This window comes from Molothrus aeneus, chromosome 2 (assembly GCF_037042795.1).
Source record: "Molothrus aeneus isolate 106 chromosome 2, BPBGC_Maene_1.0, whole genome shotgun sequence".
Classification (NCBI taxonomy): Eukaryota; Metazoa; Chordata; class Aves; order Passeriformes; family Icteridae; genus Molothrus; species Molothrus aeneus.
Window position 1 is genome coordinate 15,076,217 of NC_089647.1, and position 20,808 is coordinate 15,097,024.

Genomic DNA, 20,808 nt, shown 5'->3' on the forward strand with positions numbered 1-20,808 from the left:
GTCTCTTAAAGATTTTCAAGAGCTCTTAGTTCCCTGCTAGGTAACTTGGAACTGGAAAGTGTTGCAAGAAATAGTTTTACTTACATTATTTCTCTGTAATAATAGTACAGAGAAATGAAATAGTACACACAATCTGATGGATGCTACACCTTCTTCCCAACAAAATGTGTTAAGGAAGGACTAGTAGGAGCAGTAGGAAGTTGCCCCCTCAATGTCATACTTCAGGTTGGGGAAAAAATGAAGGGGTAGAAAATGGCATCAAATGCCTAAAAAGATTTTACATTTAAAAGGTAGCAAGAACATTGTCATTTGCAAGCATAGCTGCTGGAGTTGTCTGATCTCCAAGAAGGGCTTTTTTTTTGTTGTTGTTTTTGGTCATATGTTTAAATACTGAACTTGTTGGTATTCAGTGTTATAAAAGCCAAAAAATATATAAAATTTAAAGATAAACAAACAGGACCCAGGCAGTAATGGAAGAAACCTGATCTAGTCTGGTGCATTTTTTGCAGGAATATTTGGCATTAGTTGATCTGAGATAACAGTAAACAACTGTAAAGGTTTCCTTGGTATGTTGTAATTTAGAGAAAGACTAATTTTTTTCCTTCCACTGTGCATGACAAATACAGACAGCAAAGGCCAAAGGATTCAAACAGCTACCATGCCAGTCTTGGACACATACATTTAGGCATCTGACATCTTTGCAGTTGTTTTATGACTTTGATGTACCTCAGGTACCAAAAGATGTATGCAATGGTGTAAGGGGGAGTGAAATTAAGGATACTACCATGGGTTTTTTGTCCTGTCTAAATTCCTTTTGTTGTCATTAAAGTAGAAAACATCTGTCTATTGTAATACTGGGCCCTCACAGAAACAGGATCAAAATACAGGGAAATAATAATATAACTAAAAGGGATAGGTTTGTTCCTGAAGTAATTTCCTGGAAACTGTTTTTCTGAGCTGGAGTTACATCCCAAATGTGTCTTTTTATGCAGCTCACCTTGATCATTATTGAAAACCTCAAGCATGCCAGAAAATTGCAGTTATTAGTCAGTTTTTGTCTTGATGTTTGATTTTTCTAGATGCTGATACTTTGAAGACCAGTTTGAATTCATTGCTGTAGCCCTTGTGGGAAGGGCGAATGTATAAATAAAAAAAACAGGTCACCCTCCACTGGGATGGTGCAGACTTGTTGCAACTGAAGAGTGCATAAAGCATGAATCAGAGGTGCCCTTCTTGGGTCTTCAGAGTGGTTCTGGGTTCCTTAAGGATGCAAAGCATTGAGTAAGTTTATCTTAGTTGATGTGCAAGGTCTGCAGCACCTTTGCATGTGGAGAATGTTGATGTATCTTCACAGTTTGTTGACTGAACCTTGAACTCAAACCCCAGCAGACTGGATTAGTCCAGTTTGGGATGCTTTTCATTAGTTTAGGAAATGAAATTTCAGAGAAGATTAAGTAAATCAGACAGGACATATTTTGAACCTGCACATACTCAAGCAATTATTTTGGTGTATTGGTTCTGTATTTTAGATCTACTCATTTGCACTGCTCAGAAAAACTGGTATGTTGTGTGTGGTTCACATAGTGTTAAATCATGGAAAGTGAGTTACTGACAGTGGAAGTTCTGATGTAAAAAATTTATTTTCAGGATAAAATATGAATAAAGCAAACATATGGGATTCCTTGCCAGTTCTGCTCCAAAAATGCTTCCAAATTATCTTTCTCAATGTATTATCTTTAACTTCTTTGAAGTGTGGCAAGCTGGATTTGCAAGTAAGTAGAGATAAGTGTTGCTGAACTGGCCTATGGATAATTTTGGAGCATTTACAATCCACTTGTTAAATGAGCATAATCTGTAGGTGATCCTCCTTATTGTGGCCTTACTCCAGTTTGGAAGAATGGGAAAATAAGGATTTCAGCTGCAGTAGACTTAGTACAACCCCACTGAAGTTGTTATTGCTTTGTGCCTGGTAACAGATAAGTCACTTGCAAACAAAGCAGTCTGAAAAATCGGAACACAAGCATGTGAAGAATAACTTTTCACTGACGTTAAGATTTTCCAACTCAATTGACACGTCTTTAATCATATTTGGTACTTTGCCTGAGGTAATGAAATGGCAGCTTTGGGAAGAAATCTTGGCAAACTTAGATGGAGGGACCTGGTTGCTTGAGAAATCTAATAGCTATCAAAGAAAAGTTGATTCTTTGGGGCAGATTGAGTGTGTGTTAAGGGTTCAACTGTATTGCTCAAAGAATGCTTTTTGCCATGAACTCATCTTGAACTGTATTTTTACATTCTACAATTCTTGAGGATATTTAGCTAGATTCCTGGCTTATTTGATTCTTGATTAGCAAAACAATACTTCTGCTTTCATTGAGTCAGCAGATATTGCTGTGTATAGATAAAGAATTAGATCAGGTGTTGTTTAATGAATTTAGATAATGTTAACACTGTTTCTGGGAACTAGGAGTCTTAACATGCTCCTGGCCAGTCTGAGAAAGCAGGTTTTGTTTACAGCAGTATGTGAGACCACTGACCCCAGACATCTGAGACCAGCTGAGAAATGTTTCTGTGAAGACATACTAGTCTTAATTTACTCCCATTGGAACACTATACTCCTGTTGAGATTTTTTTTTTTCCAAAACATTAGTTCATTTTTTAAAATAAGCAGGGACTTGACCCGTATAGAGTGTCTTCTAGTTAAAAATGATTCTTCAGTGGTAGTGAGATTTAAAGTTCTGATAGCAAGGTTGTCTGCTCTGTCCTTACAGGTAGTCCATGTATTGTGACATTCATCATGGCTTGCATGGTGCAAGCCTTGAATCCAAGCTGAAATACATCATGGAAATGCCCAATTTACAAAAAGCCATCAGTGCCACTGGCTCCATAGATTCTTTGCTGGGATTTTGAGGTGTTTGAAATCATTTGCTGAAGCAATAGAATGATATCCTCTGGTACAAAGTGGTGACTGTCTTGTCAGGAGCTGCCTAACTTTCATAATTTGGGTCTTGGCTTTTATTTTCTTTCCACAGTCTGTACATACTGAAGCTATTGTGCATTCCCCAAGAGCAAGGTCAGAGTGGTTACACTTAGCACAGAAAGATGCTTCTGCTTTTGATTATCATCATCTGAACAGTTCAGAAATGCATTTTGAAAGTAAACTAATTCTTTATTTATTATATAAAGCTTGAATGGGGATATGCTTTTTCCTCATGGCAGTCTGTATTTTTGTCATCAAATTTGTTTTACAAGTGTAGCTTTTTCTGTTAAGTAGGAACTCAAAACCATATAGTAATCCAGTCTGAATTTGCTTGTGATTTGTAACACATATTTATGTCTTAATCTGTAATTACAAGCAAAATGCATGCTTGTAATCCTTTCTTCTGTCTTTTCATTTAATTTTGGATCTTCTGCAGGAGATCTGTGCAGTCTCTGCTCTGAAGCTGATAGAGTTGTGGTGCAGCTTATCTGAGAAGGAAACCGGTTTTAAAGGTGTGCAGCTAAAGCTTCTTGTGCCTTGATCTTCAGGTGGAGTGCTAAGATGTTAGGAATGCTGGATATTTTGGTTCTTGTGACTCTTGAGCAGTTTATTTGTCCTAGTATTTGATTTGAAGTGTCCTGAGAAATTGTGATTTCAAGTGAGCTGTCTGGACAGTGGTGGTACTTCTGACTTAAAAAGCTTTCAGGGTTTAATTTCTTCTGGTTCAGAAAAGCCCCAGGGCTTTTAAATCACACAAGCTTCCTCCTCTGAATAGGACATTCCATTACAGTGAGCAAACAAGGTGTGGTTAGTTTGGAGGGAAAACACTAGTTCTTTCCTCCCCTGCCTGCCCCCCTTGCAGACCCTAAAAGGGGGTGAAGCTGACATAACTCAAACTTCAGTAAATATTTAAACCTTTTCTTCTACATTCCTCATACTTCAGACATATCAAACAAGAACTTGTGGCTTTTTCAAGCCTTTATCTTACCTGGATTGTGCTATTTAGTCCTATCCTCATATAGACTGTCCTATCCATGGTCTAAAGCTTAAAACTCATTTTTTTTCTTAACTGACCCATTTTTTGTAGCATTGTGTGAGGCACAATTGTTCCGCCAGATTTGGTAGATGTTTCTGCTATGACACGAGTGACTTACAGTCACATAAATGACATCAGTTCTTTATCTGTGTGGTAATGAATAACTGTGTTTCAGCTGCATTCTGCCAAGTCTGTGCTGCAGCCACCCCTCTGCAGTCACTCTGCTTACTGTCCTTGAAAATGAGAAGTGAAAGAAAAAGCCAGGTTGAGTTCGTTCTCTGATAAATTGAACACAGTTGGGCAGGAAGTATCAAAGATAGTGTAAATACAGTCATGTGAAAGTGCAGTGGTGTCAGCTTCATTTAATCTTTGGATTAAGATTCCAGTCTGCACTTAACTACTGGGTAATGTCTTGATGTCAGAATGGACAGCAGTGATGACTGGTGTTCTCGTGATTTGGAATGGTGACCAGCACTGTTTATCTTCTAAGCCAATGGCATGGACAGTGAGATGGAGTTTGCCAGTGACACCAAGCTGCGTGGTGCTAGAGGGAAGGGATGGCAGAAGGGCCTGGACAGGTTGAAGAGTTGGGCCTGTGCCAGCCTTGTGAAGTCCAACTAAGCCAAGTGCACGGTGCTGCACTGGGATTGCAGCAATCCCAAGTACAAGTTCAGGCTGGGTAGAGAATGGATTGAGAGCAGCTCTGAGGAGAGGGACAGCTTGGGAAGGTGGCTGGATGGGAAGCTGGACATACCCTGGCCATGTGTGCTGGCACCCAGAAGTGCCCGTGTGCTGGGCTGATCCCATGGAATGGGCAGCAGCGAAGGGGGAAATTCTGCCCCTCTGTCCTGCTCTGGCAGACCCCACCTGCAGAGCTGCCTCCAGCTCTGGGGTCTAACATCAGAAGGACATGGAGCTGCTGGAATGAATCCAGAGGAGGCTGCAGAGGAGCTCCAAGGGCTGGAGCCCCTCTGCTCTGGAGGTAGCCTCAAAAACAGAAGGCTCCAAGGAGACCTGAGAGCTCTTTCCAGTGCATAAAGGGGCTCCAAGAGAGCTACACAGAGGCATTTTAGGCAAGGGCCTGGAGATATGGGACAAGGGAGGATGGCTTCCCACTGCCAGATGGCAGAGTTAGATGGAATATTGGGCAGAAATTCTTCCCTTTGAGGGTGGGGAGGCCCTGGCAGAGGTTGCTCAGAGAAGCATGGCTGCCCCATCCCAGGAAATGTGCAGGGGCAGGTAACCTGGTCTAGTGGGAGGTGTCCCTGCCCATGGTAAGAGGTTGGAACAAGATGGGTTTTCAGGTCTCTTCCAACGCAAACCATTTTGTGATAATTAAGTGTTCTTCAAACGTAAGTGTCCTAATTTGGCTTATAAAGCTGCAAATATTACTGGTCCTTAAAGGTCTGAATTACTTGGAAAGTTAAGGCTATGTAACATAATTCCAAACTAGATTTGGAATTTTACTTGGATTTGCCAAATGAGATGTAATATGATATTTAAATTGTGCCAGACTTCAGCCTGTGCAAGACAGTTGGATGTGATGTGTAAAAACCATTATTTTACTGACTTCTTCCCTTAAGAGCTTTCTGAAGTACAGATTAAACTTTGAGACTTTAATATAATTTGGGATATGGCAGAGGTCTGAACCGAAGAGAGAATAAAAGATCTAAAACATATGGTGTATTTGCAAAGTAGAAGCAGGTGAAAGCAGTTAAAAATGAAGCAAATTCATAAGCTTTAAAAATAGTTTGTGTTAAAGGCAGGTGGTTATAGACAATAAAAGTGGGCCATCAGTATATTGGTACATATGTGATATTTCTGGATGCAGAATTCATAAATCACAGAACACAACAGTAAATTTATTTGGACTTGAATTCATAAGAGATGCTTGAGGTCTGAAATAAATGTAAGGAATAAGGATTCTTTCAACTTTTCCTAACATTTACCATCTGCCTGAGCCAGGAATCCTGTAGTGATGTACTTGAGTGTTCATCAAGCACCAAAGTGACTATTTAAAACAGCTAAAGATGAGCTAAAGATACGAAATTAAATGAGATCTTGATGGCTGATGAGAACTTGTTGAGGGTCAGCTGAAAAAAGTAGGACTGTGAAGAGTTTTTAGTGATTCGAGTAGAACACTTAGCACAATTTATTTGAGTTGTAAGAATGGTCTAATGCTTAAAACAACATCATTGTTGTAGCTTGGAAACAGGCCTCTGATTTTCCAGAGTAATATCTGTGGGTAGATCTCTTTTTCTGTAGTCAGTTTTCTGTTTTTTAAATACATCAGTATTAGTGAGCAGTTTTGGTTAAGACACTCTATTAGCAAATTGTTGCCTATGCTCTTACCAAAGCCAGGGGTTTTAAAAGTCAGTGAGAGAAGGGTTGCAAGCCTTTCTTTTGTTAAGAAGTCAATAAGGAAAAAAACCTCACCAGAATAGATTATGGATATGAACTGCAGGCATCACACCTCAAACTCTAAATATGAAAATGAAAAATCCTTGCACGAGGCTTTGTCTGTGCCTGAAATTTCTTGGTTTTACTTTCAGCAGCACATGAGCACAGTCTTTGTTACATCTTGAATCGTGGAAAAGACTTAAATTAACAGTGGAAAGTGACTTAAACAGCCTTCCTACCCCCAGGAAGGATGATGTTTTAGAGGAAACTGTTATGATAGCTGAGTGTACAGGGTGGTTTGAACTTGCCTTAGAGGTGATACATTAGGCTTCTTTGTGCCTATAGCTTTATGATTACAGGATAATCTCCTTGTGTCTGGATGAACAGCAACACGGAGCAGTGGCTTGGGGCCTCATGGGGTGGGCTGCAGCCTCTGGATCAGATCCTGCAGGGATCCCGTAGAATTACAGAGCTGACTTCTAGCAGAAATGCCTTTAGGCCCCTAGACAAGCACAAGTGGCAAAAGTGTTCATCTGAAATCTTGTCTGCTGCTCCTGTACTGCCACCAGACCACGAATGTGTTTAGACATACCCAGGAATCCTCCTTGAACTGAAAATTGGAATTTGTTTCAGTTTGACACTGAGATTTCTGTTCAGCTGTTTGCATGTGCATGAGTCAAATGGAGTGGAAATGCTGACAACCAGCCACCATTGGTTTTTCATATTGACTGGAAACACATATACTGGGCTTATCTTTTTTAATAGAAAGACTTTTAAACCAGAGTGGATAATTTAGTATCCTGTCTAGTCTTTGTAACCTTGATGTGATTTACTGTGATGAGATTATTATTATAGTTTGCTTTTAAGTTTCTTAGAGTTACATGTGTTTCTTTTGTCTACAGAGCATTCTACTTGATTAAATGCCATGGTAGAATAAAGTCTAATTAGACTAAGCAAAGTTACAGCTCCCCAAGAGTCCTGTTGATGGTGTAGTTGGGTACATTTAAACTTGATACCTATCAATGATATTTTTTAATGCAAATATTCAAACTATTTAAAAACGTAGCATTTGTGGAGTGTTGTGAGGTCCTTGAATTCAAAACTTAATTCCATTGTAGATGGTAATGTGCTGGTTTTGTAGTTTCAGTGTGGATTACAGGTAGACTTTCAGCCCTGTTTTTTGTTTAAAAGTCTGACTTGATGTTGAACCATTAGGGTAACTGTAAACCAAGCACGTAACCTCTGCCTTGCTTTTTCTTTTTCACAACTCTATTGAGCCTTGACCTGCTCACACTTGTTTCCTTACTCATTGCACATCAGCAGGTCCTCCATAGGTTTAAATATTTGAATACTAGATGATTTTGATAGAAAAACAAATTTTAAGCTGAAGAGTTCTTTATCCAGTAGCTGATGTCTGCTTAGGAAGTGTGGCAGGAATTAACAGGGAATGGATCGAAATAAAGCGGTAGATAATGACTTGCTGAAATTAAGATTGCAGGTAGAGAGGGGGGGCTTATTCTTGGGGACCCTCCAAGCAGGAGAGATGGGAGAGAAGTCAAGTGGGTGAGAATGAGAGAGGTAAGGTTAGGGCATATGAATTGTCATCTCTGTTTTAAGCTCCGCTAAAATCAAGTTATTCAGAGATGATTAAAAGTGTCTTTTATCTGCTTCTATTATTTTGAGTTTATTTTATTTAATTTTTTTTCATCATCTGTAAGAAATGACAATCAAAACCCCTTCTTCTGTGGGACTGGGAATGCTTGAGTCTTGAACACCATGGTGTTGGTTCACCAGGGGAGAAACTGTTCATTCATGGTGACACCACCATAGAAAAACACAGGTTTTGTCCAAAGTGATGTGCCATGGAAGGGGATATGAGCTGTGTGCCTAAAAATGTCCTGCAAGTGTTTTGTGGTTAATTGTAGATACGTATTATGATGCAGCTGGGTAACACTGATCATCTGACTTGTATCCCAGTGAGCCCTATAAAACAGAACATGACTCAAAAAACATTAGTAAAAACTTAGTGTTTGTCACAGTCCTATAGGATTAAATAAGCAAAACATGAGACTCCCAAAACAAATGTAAGCTTTTAAGATTAAGAATTTTCTTTATGTTACCTTAAACCTTCAAAGCAAATATTGACCATGTGGTTCAAATCATTCCAGAGTGCAGTTTTGGATCACTCTAATCCAGAGCTCTCCACCTTCTGAATTCACAGTGGGGCTTGTTTAATTTCAGCATCTTTGGCACAATTCTCTTAGATCCTAAAGCCACCTTTATGCATGCCTGCTGGCTGATTATTCCCTTAATCACTCCTAGTTCTTGTTGCTTTTCCCCAGTACAGGCTCCTACCTTTGCTGACATGTCTTGAAGGCAATGGGAATACCTAATATACATAATATTAGGTATTATACATAATAATACCTAAGATACAGAAACAGCTCCAAATGGGGTGAACCTGTACAAGTTACTAAACATGGTGGATTTTTTCTTGCGTCAGGTTAATCTTCTCTAAACCAGGATCTTTGTTACAAATCACTATTAAAACTACTATTGCTGCATTGCCTGTCTCTTTATATACAGAAACAGATCATCTTCTGTAAACTCAGGGTGTGTTAGCACTGTATTTTAAGAAGTCTACATGCTATTGAAATGTCGTATTTCCTAGCTGTATGTAAATGACAACATATTTTTACAAAGGCGCATGTTGATCCTCACTGAGCTGAAGCTGTTTTGTTCATAATTCCTGACTGTTCACATGGCAGACGCATGGTTTCCTAGAGTGTGTAAGTACTGCTCTTACCAGGAGGACCAGAGCTCAACTTCTGAGCTCTGTTCTGGACTGAGAACAAATTTCCAACACTTGATAACTTCTCTCAGATAATCTTTTCTGTTGATTGTAGAAAGGGTACCTATAGCTTGTGTTTTCTGATTCTTTCCACTAAACATATCACACTTATTTAAATTTTTAATCTCAGAATAAGTGTCTGTGTTTTGCTTTAAAGGAGCTTAGTGATTTTTTCCCCCAAATATATCAGCAAGAATGGAAAGAGGGAAAGTGCGCTTGGGAGTAGAATAGGTAGGCAGATGCCATTTTGAATTTTATTATGCATTTTGTGATTATAAAAACACTAAAATAGTGTTTTTCAAAAGTATTTAGTATAACTAAATCCTTACACAGCAGACTCAGGTTTTTGCAGCATGCCAAAGGGAGGGATCGAGCTTACGGTCGATGCTTTTCTGTGGAGTGGACAAGAAGAACTTCACACAGGGAGGCAGCAGTTCAAGTTAGATTCAATTATACTCACTGAAGCACTGTATAAAATTATTGGGTTCCTTGAGTTTATTGCTTGTGATCAGGCTTAATGGGCAAGCAAGATAAAACACAAAGAGAGAGGCATAAAACCTAGTAATATTTTTCTCTTGAGTCATAAATGTGTATATGCAGAGACATCCGCTGGCAGTTCTCAAGATTTTAATTTAGTGACTATGTTGTGAAAGCTGACCTGAGGATGTACGTGGTTTAAAGCTTTTCAAGATTAATTAGTGGAAGTTAGAGGATAAAAATCTGAATATTGGCAAAGAAGCAAGATCAATGTGATAAGCAGAAAAGCCTGATTTTCCCTTTCAAAAGAATCTGTGTGTGGGAGATGTCAGTGAGCACCATAAACCAGTTTCTACCCCCTTTATATACTGCATGGATCAAAGAGCTCTGTGTCTAAAAATAGAATGCATGGTTCCTGTTACCAGTGACTTCATGAAATGCTGCTTTCTAGGGAATCATGGTTTGTGTTGCTAATGGTGCTTTTATTGTAAAAAAATGGGTTAGTTGTAGACTGTTAATTGTAAAGTTATTCTTTAAATCTAACCCTTGCTCTGTTAGGGTAGTGTAATTGGAGATAGTGAAATGAATTCCTCTTGCTTTGTATTTTGCACTTAGAATAATGTGTTGCAGAATTTTTGTAGCATTTGGGAAAGTTTCATTTTCTTGCATGGGAAACTAGTTTGATTTATAGATCTATCAAGCAAGATTAGCTAGATATATAGTATTCACAGAGATTTTAATGTTCCTCAGCTTAAAGAGACTTAGCAAGTTTGAAAGTAGCAGAAAACCTGAAGCTGACAGTTTGATCTGCTGTGATTGTGACTTGTTAACCTTTAGCTTTCATGACACTGTATAATTCTTAAAATTACAAATGTAATCTACTGTGGGGCTGATGGATGATAAAATTCACCTTGCCTAATCACCTCTCCAGAATGTGTGTTGTTTCTAGTAGATATTGATCTCCTGTATTTGTTATCTTATATTTGAGGGAGACCTTAGTTTCTGCCGTAGGGTGTGGCTTATGTGGATAATTCATTCAGCATCTTGATTAGGAGCTGCAGGACATGGTTCATGAAAAGGCAAAAACTTGATTCATGCTGTAGTTTCCATAAGAACTGCTGAATTGACCATGATGACATCATGATGACATCATGATGACCTCATAACCTCTGGTGCTGAGGAGGAGTCAAAAGACAATCCTTAGAAGCGCAGTGTACAGCTGTTAAAGCTGTTTGAGAACTGCTTCACTTAAGCAGGAGGTTCTTTAAGCAGATGTACAGAACTATATTCTTTAATGCAGAAACCGTCAAAGAGTTTCCGTATTTAAGGGACTAATGTTTTAGTTCTCTTGTCTCATGCAGCAGTGCTATGCTATGTTCTTACAAGCTATTGGATACATTTGGGTATATCAAATGTAGTATCAAATTTATATTTAGAATGGTGAGCAATATTTATTATGTAGGAAAAATAAAGATCAGTAATGAAATGTTTGCAAGGGCTATAGTGATCTATGATGCTGTGACTCAAGCCTTTGGTGCATGTGTGAAGTTTGTTGAAAGGAATCACTTCTATTCTGAATGTTGTTCTGCTAAGTGAGCCTGCAAATTTCTTCTCTGTGTAAAGGGCTTTGTGCTCTGTCAATCACAGGATAATGATCAAAAAAGAACAACTTTTAAAAAACATTCTTTCTGTTTGGAAATGAGCTAACCAAGTGTGACTGAGTGAATGCAGAGGGATAATGTGGGATCTGGAATTGTGCTGTGTGCTTCTGAAATTACACTTTGATTGGTGAGAGGGATGTTGCAGCCCTGGGAGAATCATAAAGTGTTCTTTAAAAACCTCAAATACTTTAAAAAATGGAATTCCGTAGCTGAGTTTTGGCATCAGTTGTTAAATGCTGATTGACTGGAGTTGCAGGGGGTTCCTAAATACATCCTATGGAGGGGTTCCTGGGAGAGTCAGAAAAGGAAGCTTTTTCAATTTTTACCTTCTCGGAAAAGGAATCTGGGGCTTTTTGATGTTTACATAAGCATCTGAATAATTTCACCTTAAATGCTTTCCCTCACCTCCCCTTTTTTTTCCCGTCAGATTTCCTTTATATGCAAAAGGAGGGGAGAAGCTTCAATTTGAATATGGAGTTTATCTTCTCAACAAAAATATAGCACAGGTTGGTACACTTGAGATTACTTTTTATTATTTATATGTATTCTCTGCTCAGTATGACGTGAATGTGCATGTGCTGTCCTGTGATGCTGCTCTCTGTGGTAAAAACCTGTGAACTAAGAAAAATATCCTTGAAAACATAATTTTCTCCTATCTTCAGGTTTGTGCTTGCAATTTTCTTCTGTGGTGCTTAGAGAATGACTTGCCAGATAATAATGAATATTTTCCTTTTCAAATAGTACATTCTATTCATCTATAGACTTCACACTGTTTTGAAAACTGTAAATAGTCTCATTTTTTTATTCTGTTGTACTTGAAGATCTATTCATGTAGTTCTTGCTCATGTGTCTTTAATCTTGCTGTATTATTACTTCAATTAGTATTCTACCCTTATAAGAAAACACAATACATGTAAAATATGAAGTATTGCAAATGTGACTTTTATTTAAAAAGTTCTCTAATCAACCTTACTTCCTTGTTTTTAACGTATTAAAAAAAACCCAACACCTATTACTCTGAAAAATGGAAGAGACTTTGCATACTTGTATTTGAGGTGGCAGTATTAACTGCAGCTAACACATTTGGTATGGAATTCAGAGAATGTTAAGAAAGCTGGTCTTAAAGAGGCCTGGCTGTTTCAATTGGTATGTAGTCCTAGGACAGGGTCATCTGCTTTTATGCTGTCCCTGGTGATGTTCTGGTGAAGAAAAACTTGTGATATAAGTACTGCTAAGTTCCAGTGCTTGACTGTCTTGGCCACTAAAGACAGCTAATTTCTGACATTGGGTCCAAACCTGTCTTGCCTTTGTTTATATATTATAATTATCTGATCCATTTAGGTCTCTTCCATTTTGCAAACTTTTATGCATTGAAAAACCACTTTTCAACTCTTCTCTTGTCTCAGATTCTCCACCTGAATACACATTTTTCTTGAAATGCAATGCCCAAAGCTGGATACAGTGAGCAACTGTTGCTTTCAAAACATTGAGTAGGATGGGAGAAATGCTTCCCAAATCTTGTTCTTTTATTTCCAGTTCATTGGGTTCTAATAGGTTTGTACTCTTAAAAGCCTAGCAGAGTAAAACTTATGATTCTGTGCAACCAACAGCCCAAGGTATCTCCTGCACAGCAACACAACAGTCCATTCTGAATTTGTGCAGGTTGTTACGTTTGTTGCAGTTCTGGAGACAGGCACAGGACTGAACACACTGAGTTCAAGTGACAACAGCCAACGTTTATTGATGGACAGCCCCTTGTATGAGGGTTTCAAATTTCCCATGCTTGAACGCCTGAGTGGTCGGGGTCTCAGCACCACCCAGCTCACTGGCCAGCTGATGTCTGCATTCAGGATTGAATGGGATTGGCTGGGCTCCCCTGTTGGAGATTGAATCCAACATTGTCTTCCTGGGGACTTGTTTACTTCTACTCCTTAACAAACTAGGCTGGTCGAGTTGGGGTTCTGTTATCGCCAAATTTATCTGTGCAGCTTCAGACCAGCTGCAGCTGTCACAGCAGGTGATTTGTTTAATTCACATTTTATATCCTGTACCTTGAATGTATTCTTAAAGAAGAACTTTCTTGTTCTTAATCATGTTTCTGCTTTGGTGGCAAAAAAAAAAAAAAAAAAGCTGAGAACTCAGTCTCAGCTTTATGCTGGCTGTACCTGAGCCTATGCCCTATCCAGATTACCTAATAAAAATATTGGATAGGACTGGGGTTCTGTTATTCCAGGTGGAGTCCCATTTTGCCAGCACTTCAGTTGTAGTCATGAACCATTCTTTATTACACCCGAAGAGTACTTTCTCTGTATTCTCTTGTACTTCATCAATATGCCATTTCTCCAGCATGCTTGTGAGCATATTATAGCAGAAAATGCCAAGAGATTTAAATTCCAAGAGAAATATGACATTTCTGTTTCTGAACTGTTTGAAATTACATTAGTCTTACAGTTTTATTCTGGAAAAATCTGACCTTTTTATGCTTAGTTTCTACTAGTCTTGTTTGTTTTTCCACTTTTCTCTTCCATCATTTTTTTTGCCATTCCTTATCCCAAATTGAAGTAAAGCTTCTGAGTCTTTCTGTGTTGTTTGTTTTTTAAGCTTGGATTGCATTTACCATTTTCCAGACTTGCCCATGCTTAGTGTATTTTGGACAATAACCTCTGAAATTACTTAAAGGCTAAAATATCTTAAGACAAAGTTAATCGAGTCCTACTAATCTTGGAAATTGGCTTAGCCAGGCTGTTAATGTATCTTAGACTACGCCTCCGTGTTGGTGGTATTGGTAATGGCAGCCAGCTGTTCACACTTGACCTCCAGAGGGAAGATTAGTGAGAAAAAGGGATTAGTGTTTCCCTCAAATGCTTTGCTCTTCATTACTATCAAAACAATACTTTCCTTAATCTCTGCTTACTAGTTCATTCTGTAACTTGTGAGTGTGATGCTGCTTGCTTTGCCTTTCAGCCCTTCTTTGTCTTTACCTTATTCTGGAGTTTGCCATTCAGTTATGTGATGCAAGCCAGAAGCTCTGTCATTGTTTTCATTGAAATGATGAATTCTTCATTGAGGCCAGGGTGGTTGTCTTTCCTGTTTGTATAGTTTGGGTTACTTGACACTTGTGCCTGTAGTATTTTTTTATAGAAACTTTCACCACTTCACTTGTTTTCCTGTTTATCTCCTTGACTTGTCACCTTTAAGATGTTACTACTCTTATACCTACTGAAACATCTCATCCTGATTTTCTTGTCCTGTTTCTGAAGGACTCTGGGTGGTTGAACACACGGTCACTCACCCATGTGATTGCCTTCCAATTCCTTGCAGTTGATTTCTGAAATCACTGGCATATGTTTAAATTTATAAAAGTAAATGAAGGCTTTATGTATGTAATGGTATAAAAAGAGTTTCCAGCTCTACTTGGGGTCATTGGTGCTGGTGCGAGCCAGTCAGTGGCCAAACTTCAAAGCGGTTAGTAGAACACTAGTGGTTCACATGTTAATGCTTGAGATTGTATGCTGTTGGATATAAAAACATAATAAAAGTAAATTGGAATTTCTGGGGGTCCTCCTACTACTTATTTAATCGTGAAAGTGCTATAATGTCCACATAAACTGTTGTAGTCACCTTTGTTTTCATGTCCTTGGTCAAATACTGCTGCTTTATATAGTTCTGCCAAGGGGAAATTCCACTCTGAAAGCAGAGCAGGTAGGTAATGTGCAGAAATGCATCATAAAACCTCTGCTCTGGGGCTGGCTTGACCTAAAAACCCAAGATTGTCTGAGTTCTTATATGTTTCTTGGGATGCTGAAGCTGTTGAATTTACATAGCTTTTAGCAGACGTTATGGCTGCTTTCAGAAAAGTGTCCAGATATGTGTAGTTCTTGTGAACGTGTGAAAAATTAAGTTTGGACAGAGAATGAGCAGCTGCCTCTCTCTTATCTCCAGACCATCACCCAAAGGTGTTTACCTTAATTCAGAGAACCAGTCCTCTTTGTCAGGAATAAATGTAAATTGGTTGCTTAATTCCCTCTGTGCTCTGGGAAGACTGGAGGTGCCTGGGAAGAATAGTGGTGACTTCGCTGGAGCATGAAAACAGGAGCCTGGGTCTCTATCACCTCACTTGAATCATTCATGCAAGTGTTGAACACTGTGACAAAGAGCCCAGAAAAATTCAATCAACTTAAGAGATACTTTGAAGTTATTTGTATAAGCTTCCCTGATTTCACAGATTTTTTTTCCTTTTACAATTACCTGGAATTCTGGCAGCAAGAAGAAATGTGAGTGTGGCAGAAGTGAGATGGGATTGATATTAAATAAAATTACTGACATAAAAACTCTTCTAGAGATAAAGGGGTACTGTTTTGTAAAACAGCAGGATAATAACACTGGAAACCACATCTTGTACTCAGGAGAATTCAGCTGGAATTAGAAGCAGCCTAGTGCTGGCTTGGTGGAGTTTTTTTTGGAGAAACTTGCTTTGCTGTTACATTCCAAAGTTGAAACAATGTGTGTTAATTCTGAGAGTTCATAATAACTTCCATCTGTTTGTGAGCACGAATTGTTTCAATACCCATATTTTCTGTTTGTAAAATTGCATCCCTCACAAAGTTCACAGAGGAGCTTTTTGAGTTGGATAACATTATCTAAGGCTGTAAATTTCCATTTAAGATTTCAGCTGTTTGACTCTCACTAGCATAGAAATGCAGGGTTTTTTTCAAAGATAAATTAGTCACGTCTAATAATACCTACAAAAAAGATTCACTATAATTGTCAAAGGTGAAGTGCAATAGAGTTGCTAAAAATGGGAGTGAATTGCACAGCTCTCCAAAGCATTAGACACTGGGAGAGCATTCAGCAAGTACTAGCCCCACAAACCCTGTAGCTCCTAAGTTAGGGATGTATATGGAGTATCTGAGGAAGCTGAGGCTTTAGTAGGAGAAAGACGTGAACTCTCGTCCTGGTATTCACAGTGGAGTAATTGAGATTACACCATGAAAACCTCTTGTTATGGTGGATGAATATTAGGAAATCCTTGGAGTTTGGTGAAGTTTTTTGTGGGTGATAAGTGAACAGAGAACAGGGTCAAAATGGCAGCTCTCAGAGTTGTCTTTGTTCTGAACAATGTGAATGGCACCCACTTCTGCTGGGGCAGAGACATGGACCTTGTGAATCTGAGCTCTCACAAGTGCTTGAGCAGTGGTCTTGCTGCTCTAGGTTTTTTCATCTCAATAATTTAATTAATTTTTTAAACTTTGAAGTAGGGGTTATTGAGAGTGCAGTGGCTTTGAGTTTTGAGTCTCAGGTCTGTAAAAAGAAAGCATCTTTATTGCTGCTTTAGTGGCTGCTTTGCTGTCTCTTTCCTTCATTCCCAGAGCCTTAATTGCTTCAGCCTGACTTCAGTGTAGGTTCTTCATGATGAGTTGATCTTAATTTACTGACCATCCTCCCTGAGGTGAGTGAGTCCCTAGTGAGCACACACATTGTTACTGTGGGAAAATAACTTGCTCAAAATTGTATACCCAGAAAATTGAGGGTGGTGAGGCCCTGGCACAGGTTGCTCAGAGAAGCTGTGGCTGCCCGATCCCTGGAGGTGGCCAAGGCCAGGTTGGATGGGCCTTGGAGCAGCCTGGCCTAGTAGAAGGTGTCGCTCCCATGGCAGGGGCTTGGAATTAGATGAGCTTGAAGGTCCCTTCCAACCCAAACAATTCTGTGATTCTATATTAAATTATTTCTGTCCTGTATTGGTCATTATGTGTAATGCATGCATTTATGATGTGTAGCCATTGAGGAGAGCATGTCATTCTTGTTCATCAAAGTTCCAATTTCTTTAGGTATTCCAGAGGTTGTCTCTTGCATAATACTTGACAGGCATTATTTCTTGTCCAGTTCCCAGATTGCTTGTAGAGGACATAATTTCAACAGAGCTGTAAAGCTGGTTTCTTTAGGTACCAGTGAGAAGGGAGTTTACTGCAGCTATTTTCTTGCAGGGGGCAGTGAAGTTATTTTCACTCTAAGTCTCACATGATTTGCTATTTCAGTCAGCCACTGAAGGACATCAAATTAATTTGCTTCTTAATCTTCTGGATATCTTATTCTAAGTCTTATCTCAGCTTTACCACAGAACCAGAGGGCATCTGTATGACTGTTGTGAGACCCCTTTTATTCTTTTGCTGTGACCTTGGTCACTATCTCCATCTGGCTTTATTTGACATGGCCTCAGGAGCGGTGGTGTTCTGTCCTTGTCTAAATAATTTGGCTCTTGAAAAGTAGACTTGTAAAACCAGGTGTCAAATAATTTGGACCATTTGACAACTCTTTGTTTTCCTACAGCCAACCCAAGGAGTGAATGTGTCTAGTCTAACCTCAGTTCATAGAATCATACAACAGTTTGAGTTGGAAGGGAATTTGAAGACCATCTCGTTCATGGGCAGGGACACCTTCCCTAGACCAACACCCTCCTTACACCAACCCTAGACCAGGTTGTTCCAAGCCCTGTCCAACCTGGCCTTGAACATTTCCAGGGATGGGGCAGCCACAGCTTCTCTGGGCAACCTGTGCCACGGCCTCACCACCTTCTGAGTAAGGAATTTATTTCTAGTATCTAATCTAAATCTCCCCTCTTTTAGTTTAAATCTCTTCCCCTTTTCCTATCCCTGTCTATCCATGTAAAAAGTTCATAGTTGTGTTTGTTAGCAGAGTCTCTGCATATGGTGTCAGACAGAGCATCACCTTCCAGGCATCACTTCCAAGTTTAGTGAAACCTTACACTGTATGAAATAAGGTTATTTTTTCTTCTGTTCAGCCGGAATGCTGTGCTCATGGTTGTTTCACAGGGAAGGCTTCTTTTCTCATCCTCATTTGTTTTGTCAGACCAATACTGTGTTGTGTTAGACTGATACTCCTATTCACATCGGCATCACTTGCTCAGCTCTGGCCAAAGAATAGCTCTGCTTTCATCTGACAGTCATTAGCAACACATGAACTTTGCTATTTGGTATGAAAAAAAAATAAATCACTCTCTTGTCAGCTCCCCCAAGGTTCTTTTTCTCATCAATAGAGTACAGATCCAGGTAAGTAACTAATGTCTGGCCCTCCTCTTGTGTGTCCATGGCCACCGTGTCCACATGGTGGCAGGTGGCATTTACATGCTTTGTGTAATCTGCTTGAGAAGCTGAGCAGCCAGTGCTGCTTTCCTGGGAGTGCTGCTTTGTGGGTGAGTTGCTTGTCTAATGCACAAAGTAACATTCACAGAACCATAGAAGAAAACCAAAATTCTTGCTATATCATAGGTGTAGTTCAAGTGCCTTCTTCCTAATACCTGCATTTAAAGTTGCTTATGTACTAGTGCCATATGTAAGAGGCTGAACTGAAACTCAGCTGTTAAACATGAAATGAGGCAAGAGGTTCAGTTTCTGGTTCTATAGGCTATCAAACATGAGAGAAAATCAGCTCTATAACACAAACTAAAAGCTTTTCCATGGGAAGTTGAACAGCAGAAATGTTAGGTCTAGAAATTTGTTTTGTCAATAAACACTAAGGAACAGAAGTGTCTTTAAAGAATTCTGTGAGTAGTGGTGTATATGCAGTGGTTATGGCCCTTTGAGTGCAGGATACTGTGACTTGCACTCTACATCTTTTATGAGGCCCCTAAACTAAGATCATAAAACACAGTTCAGAAAGAATGCACTGTCTGAATCCAAGGCCAGTTCAGCTATGTACGGAAAAGTGTTCTTAAAAGAGCATAGGTTGAAGCCAGAGTCTAGTCCTTGTCTTGTCAAGTGCCAGGCTTTCATTTCAAAATGTAGAGGAAGGGACTGCACCTGAAACACCACAAAGTACTTTCTCCAGCTGGGTAGAGCCAAAAGCTCTTAGGAGAGGTTTAATTCCTGAAACTTTCCTAGGGTAACACTGAGCTGATACTTAGCCAGATCATTTAGAATTGGGGAATTTATACATGTTTTGTGCAAACTCTTTGGAAAGGCTTTCTTTTTCCCTTTCCTATCACCCATGCCAAGAAAAAATGAGGCTGGATTAGCTGTAACTGAAGTCCTGGCTTTCATTCAGCTGAAAGCCTGCCTATCCCTTGTCTGTATGCAAAGACCAATATTAACTTGCTCTGTGAAGGAGCAGATCTTGGGTGTTCGACCTGTACAGATCCTGGCACCTTCAGCCTAAGCCTAGGCAGTGCTGGAGGCTCCTGCAGCTGTGGTGGGATGACCAGTGTGATTGGGTCACTGGAGGGATGAAGCACTTTTCATGTATGGACAGGCTGGGAGAGCTTGGGTTGTTCAGATGGAGAAGAGACAGCTTTAGGAAGACCTCAGAGCCCCTTCCAATGCCTGAAGGGGCTCCAAGAGCTGAAGAGGGACTTTGGAGAAGAGCCTGGAGTTACAGGACAAGAGTGAATGGCTTCCCACTGCCAGAGGCAGGGTTAGATGTGATACTGGGCAGAAATTCTTGGCTGTGAGAGTGGTGAGGCCCTGGCACAGGCTGTCCACCGAAGCTGTGGCTGCCCCATCCCTGGAAGTGTTTTGAGGCCAGGCTGGACAGATCTTGAAGCAATCTGATCTAGTGGAAAGTATCTAGGCCCATGGTGGTGGGGTTAGGACTGGGTGAGCTTAAAAGTCCTTTCTAACCCCAGCTGTTCTGGGTTTCTATGAATAGGAGAGGCAGCATCACCAGCTGTGCTTAGAGTCAGTCCTCCAAAATGATTTTGTGGGACCAGCCTTGCAGGCATTTTATGTGTGTTACATAGCGTTTGTACTGTGTAGCTGTCATCATCTCTGTGCATTAGTTCTTCAGACTAAAAAATTTCCTAAAAAAAATGTTTTTAAAAGAGAACCAAAATTGAGTAATCAATAGACAAATGAATTCCTGATATAATTAATCTGACATAAACACATGTTGTCTGCCAGGTTCAGCTGCTTTATAGTGTATATAAGTTCCATGTTACAAAATTGAAAGAGATAAGGAGGTGGGAAATTTGTTATCAAGCCCTGGCACAATGTATGAGTGTAGGAAAAAGCTGCAGTTGTATAGTTTTTCTTAACAAGTTGGATGTGTGCACTGGAGGCAAAGCTGGACATTCAAATGTAAAGTGTTCACATCTGTGGATTTCCAGGTCCTGCTTGGTAAGCCTGTTTCTTCCTTCAGAGCCTTCTCTCTTTCTGCCATGTGGCCCATTTCTTAGTAGGAAAGAGAAATTATGGTAAAATGCACCTTATTTCTTAAAACTTCACTTGCTTTAATGCATAAAAACTCTTCTTATCTCTTATTTGCAAGTAAGTGACAATCTGTGTCTTGTGGAGTTTAGATTTTTTTTCCCTTGAGCTTCTGTTATTTTCACGTTTCTCCTCACATTCTGTGTTATTCTGTTGTATAGTTTAATATGTATGTTTTGTCCTCC

At 39.5% G+C, this 20,808-nt stretch overlaps 1 protein-coding gene across 1 annotated transcript in view; it reads left to right on the forward strand.

The window, feature by feature from the left end:
- The window catches only part of UVRAG (UV radiation resistance associated), an 88,214-nt gene that overhangs the window by 45,140 nt on the left and 22,266 nt on the right, over window positions 1-20,808 (forward strand). Inside the window, exon 13 of the mRNA XM_066571957.1 lies at window positions 11,833-11,911. Coding sequence (XP_066428054.1) covers window positions 11,833-11,911 — 79 coding nt within the window. The remainder of the gene's footprint in view (window positions 1-11,832; window positions 11,912-20,808) is intronic.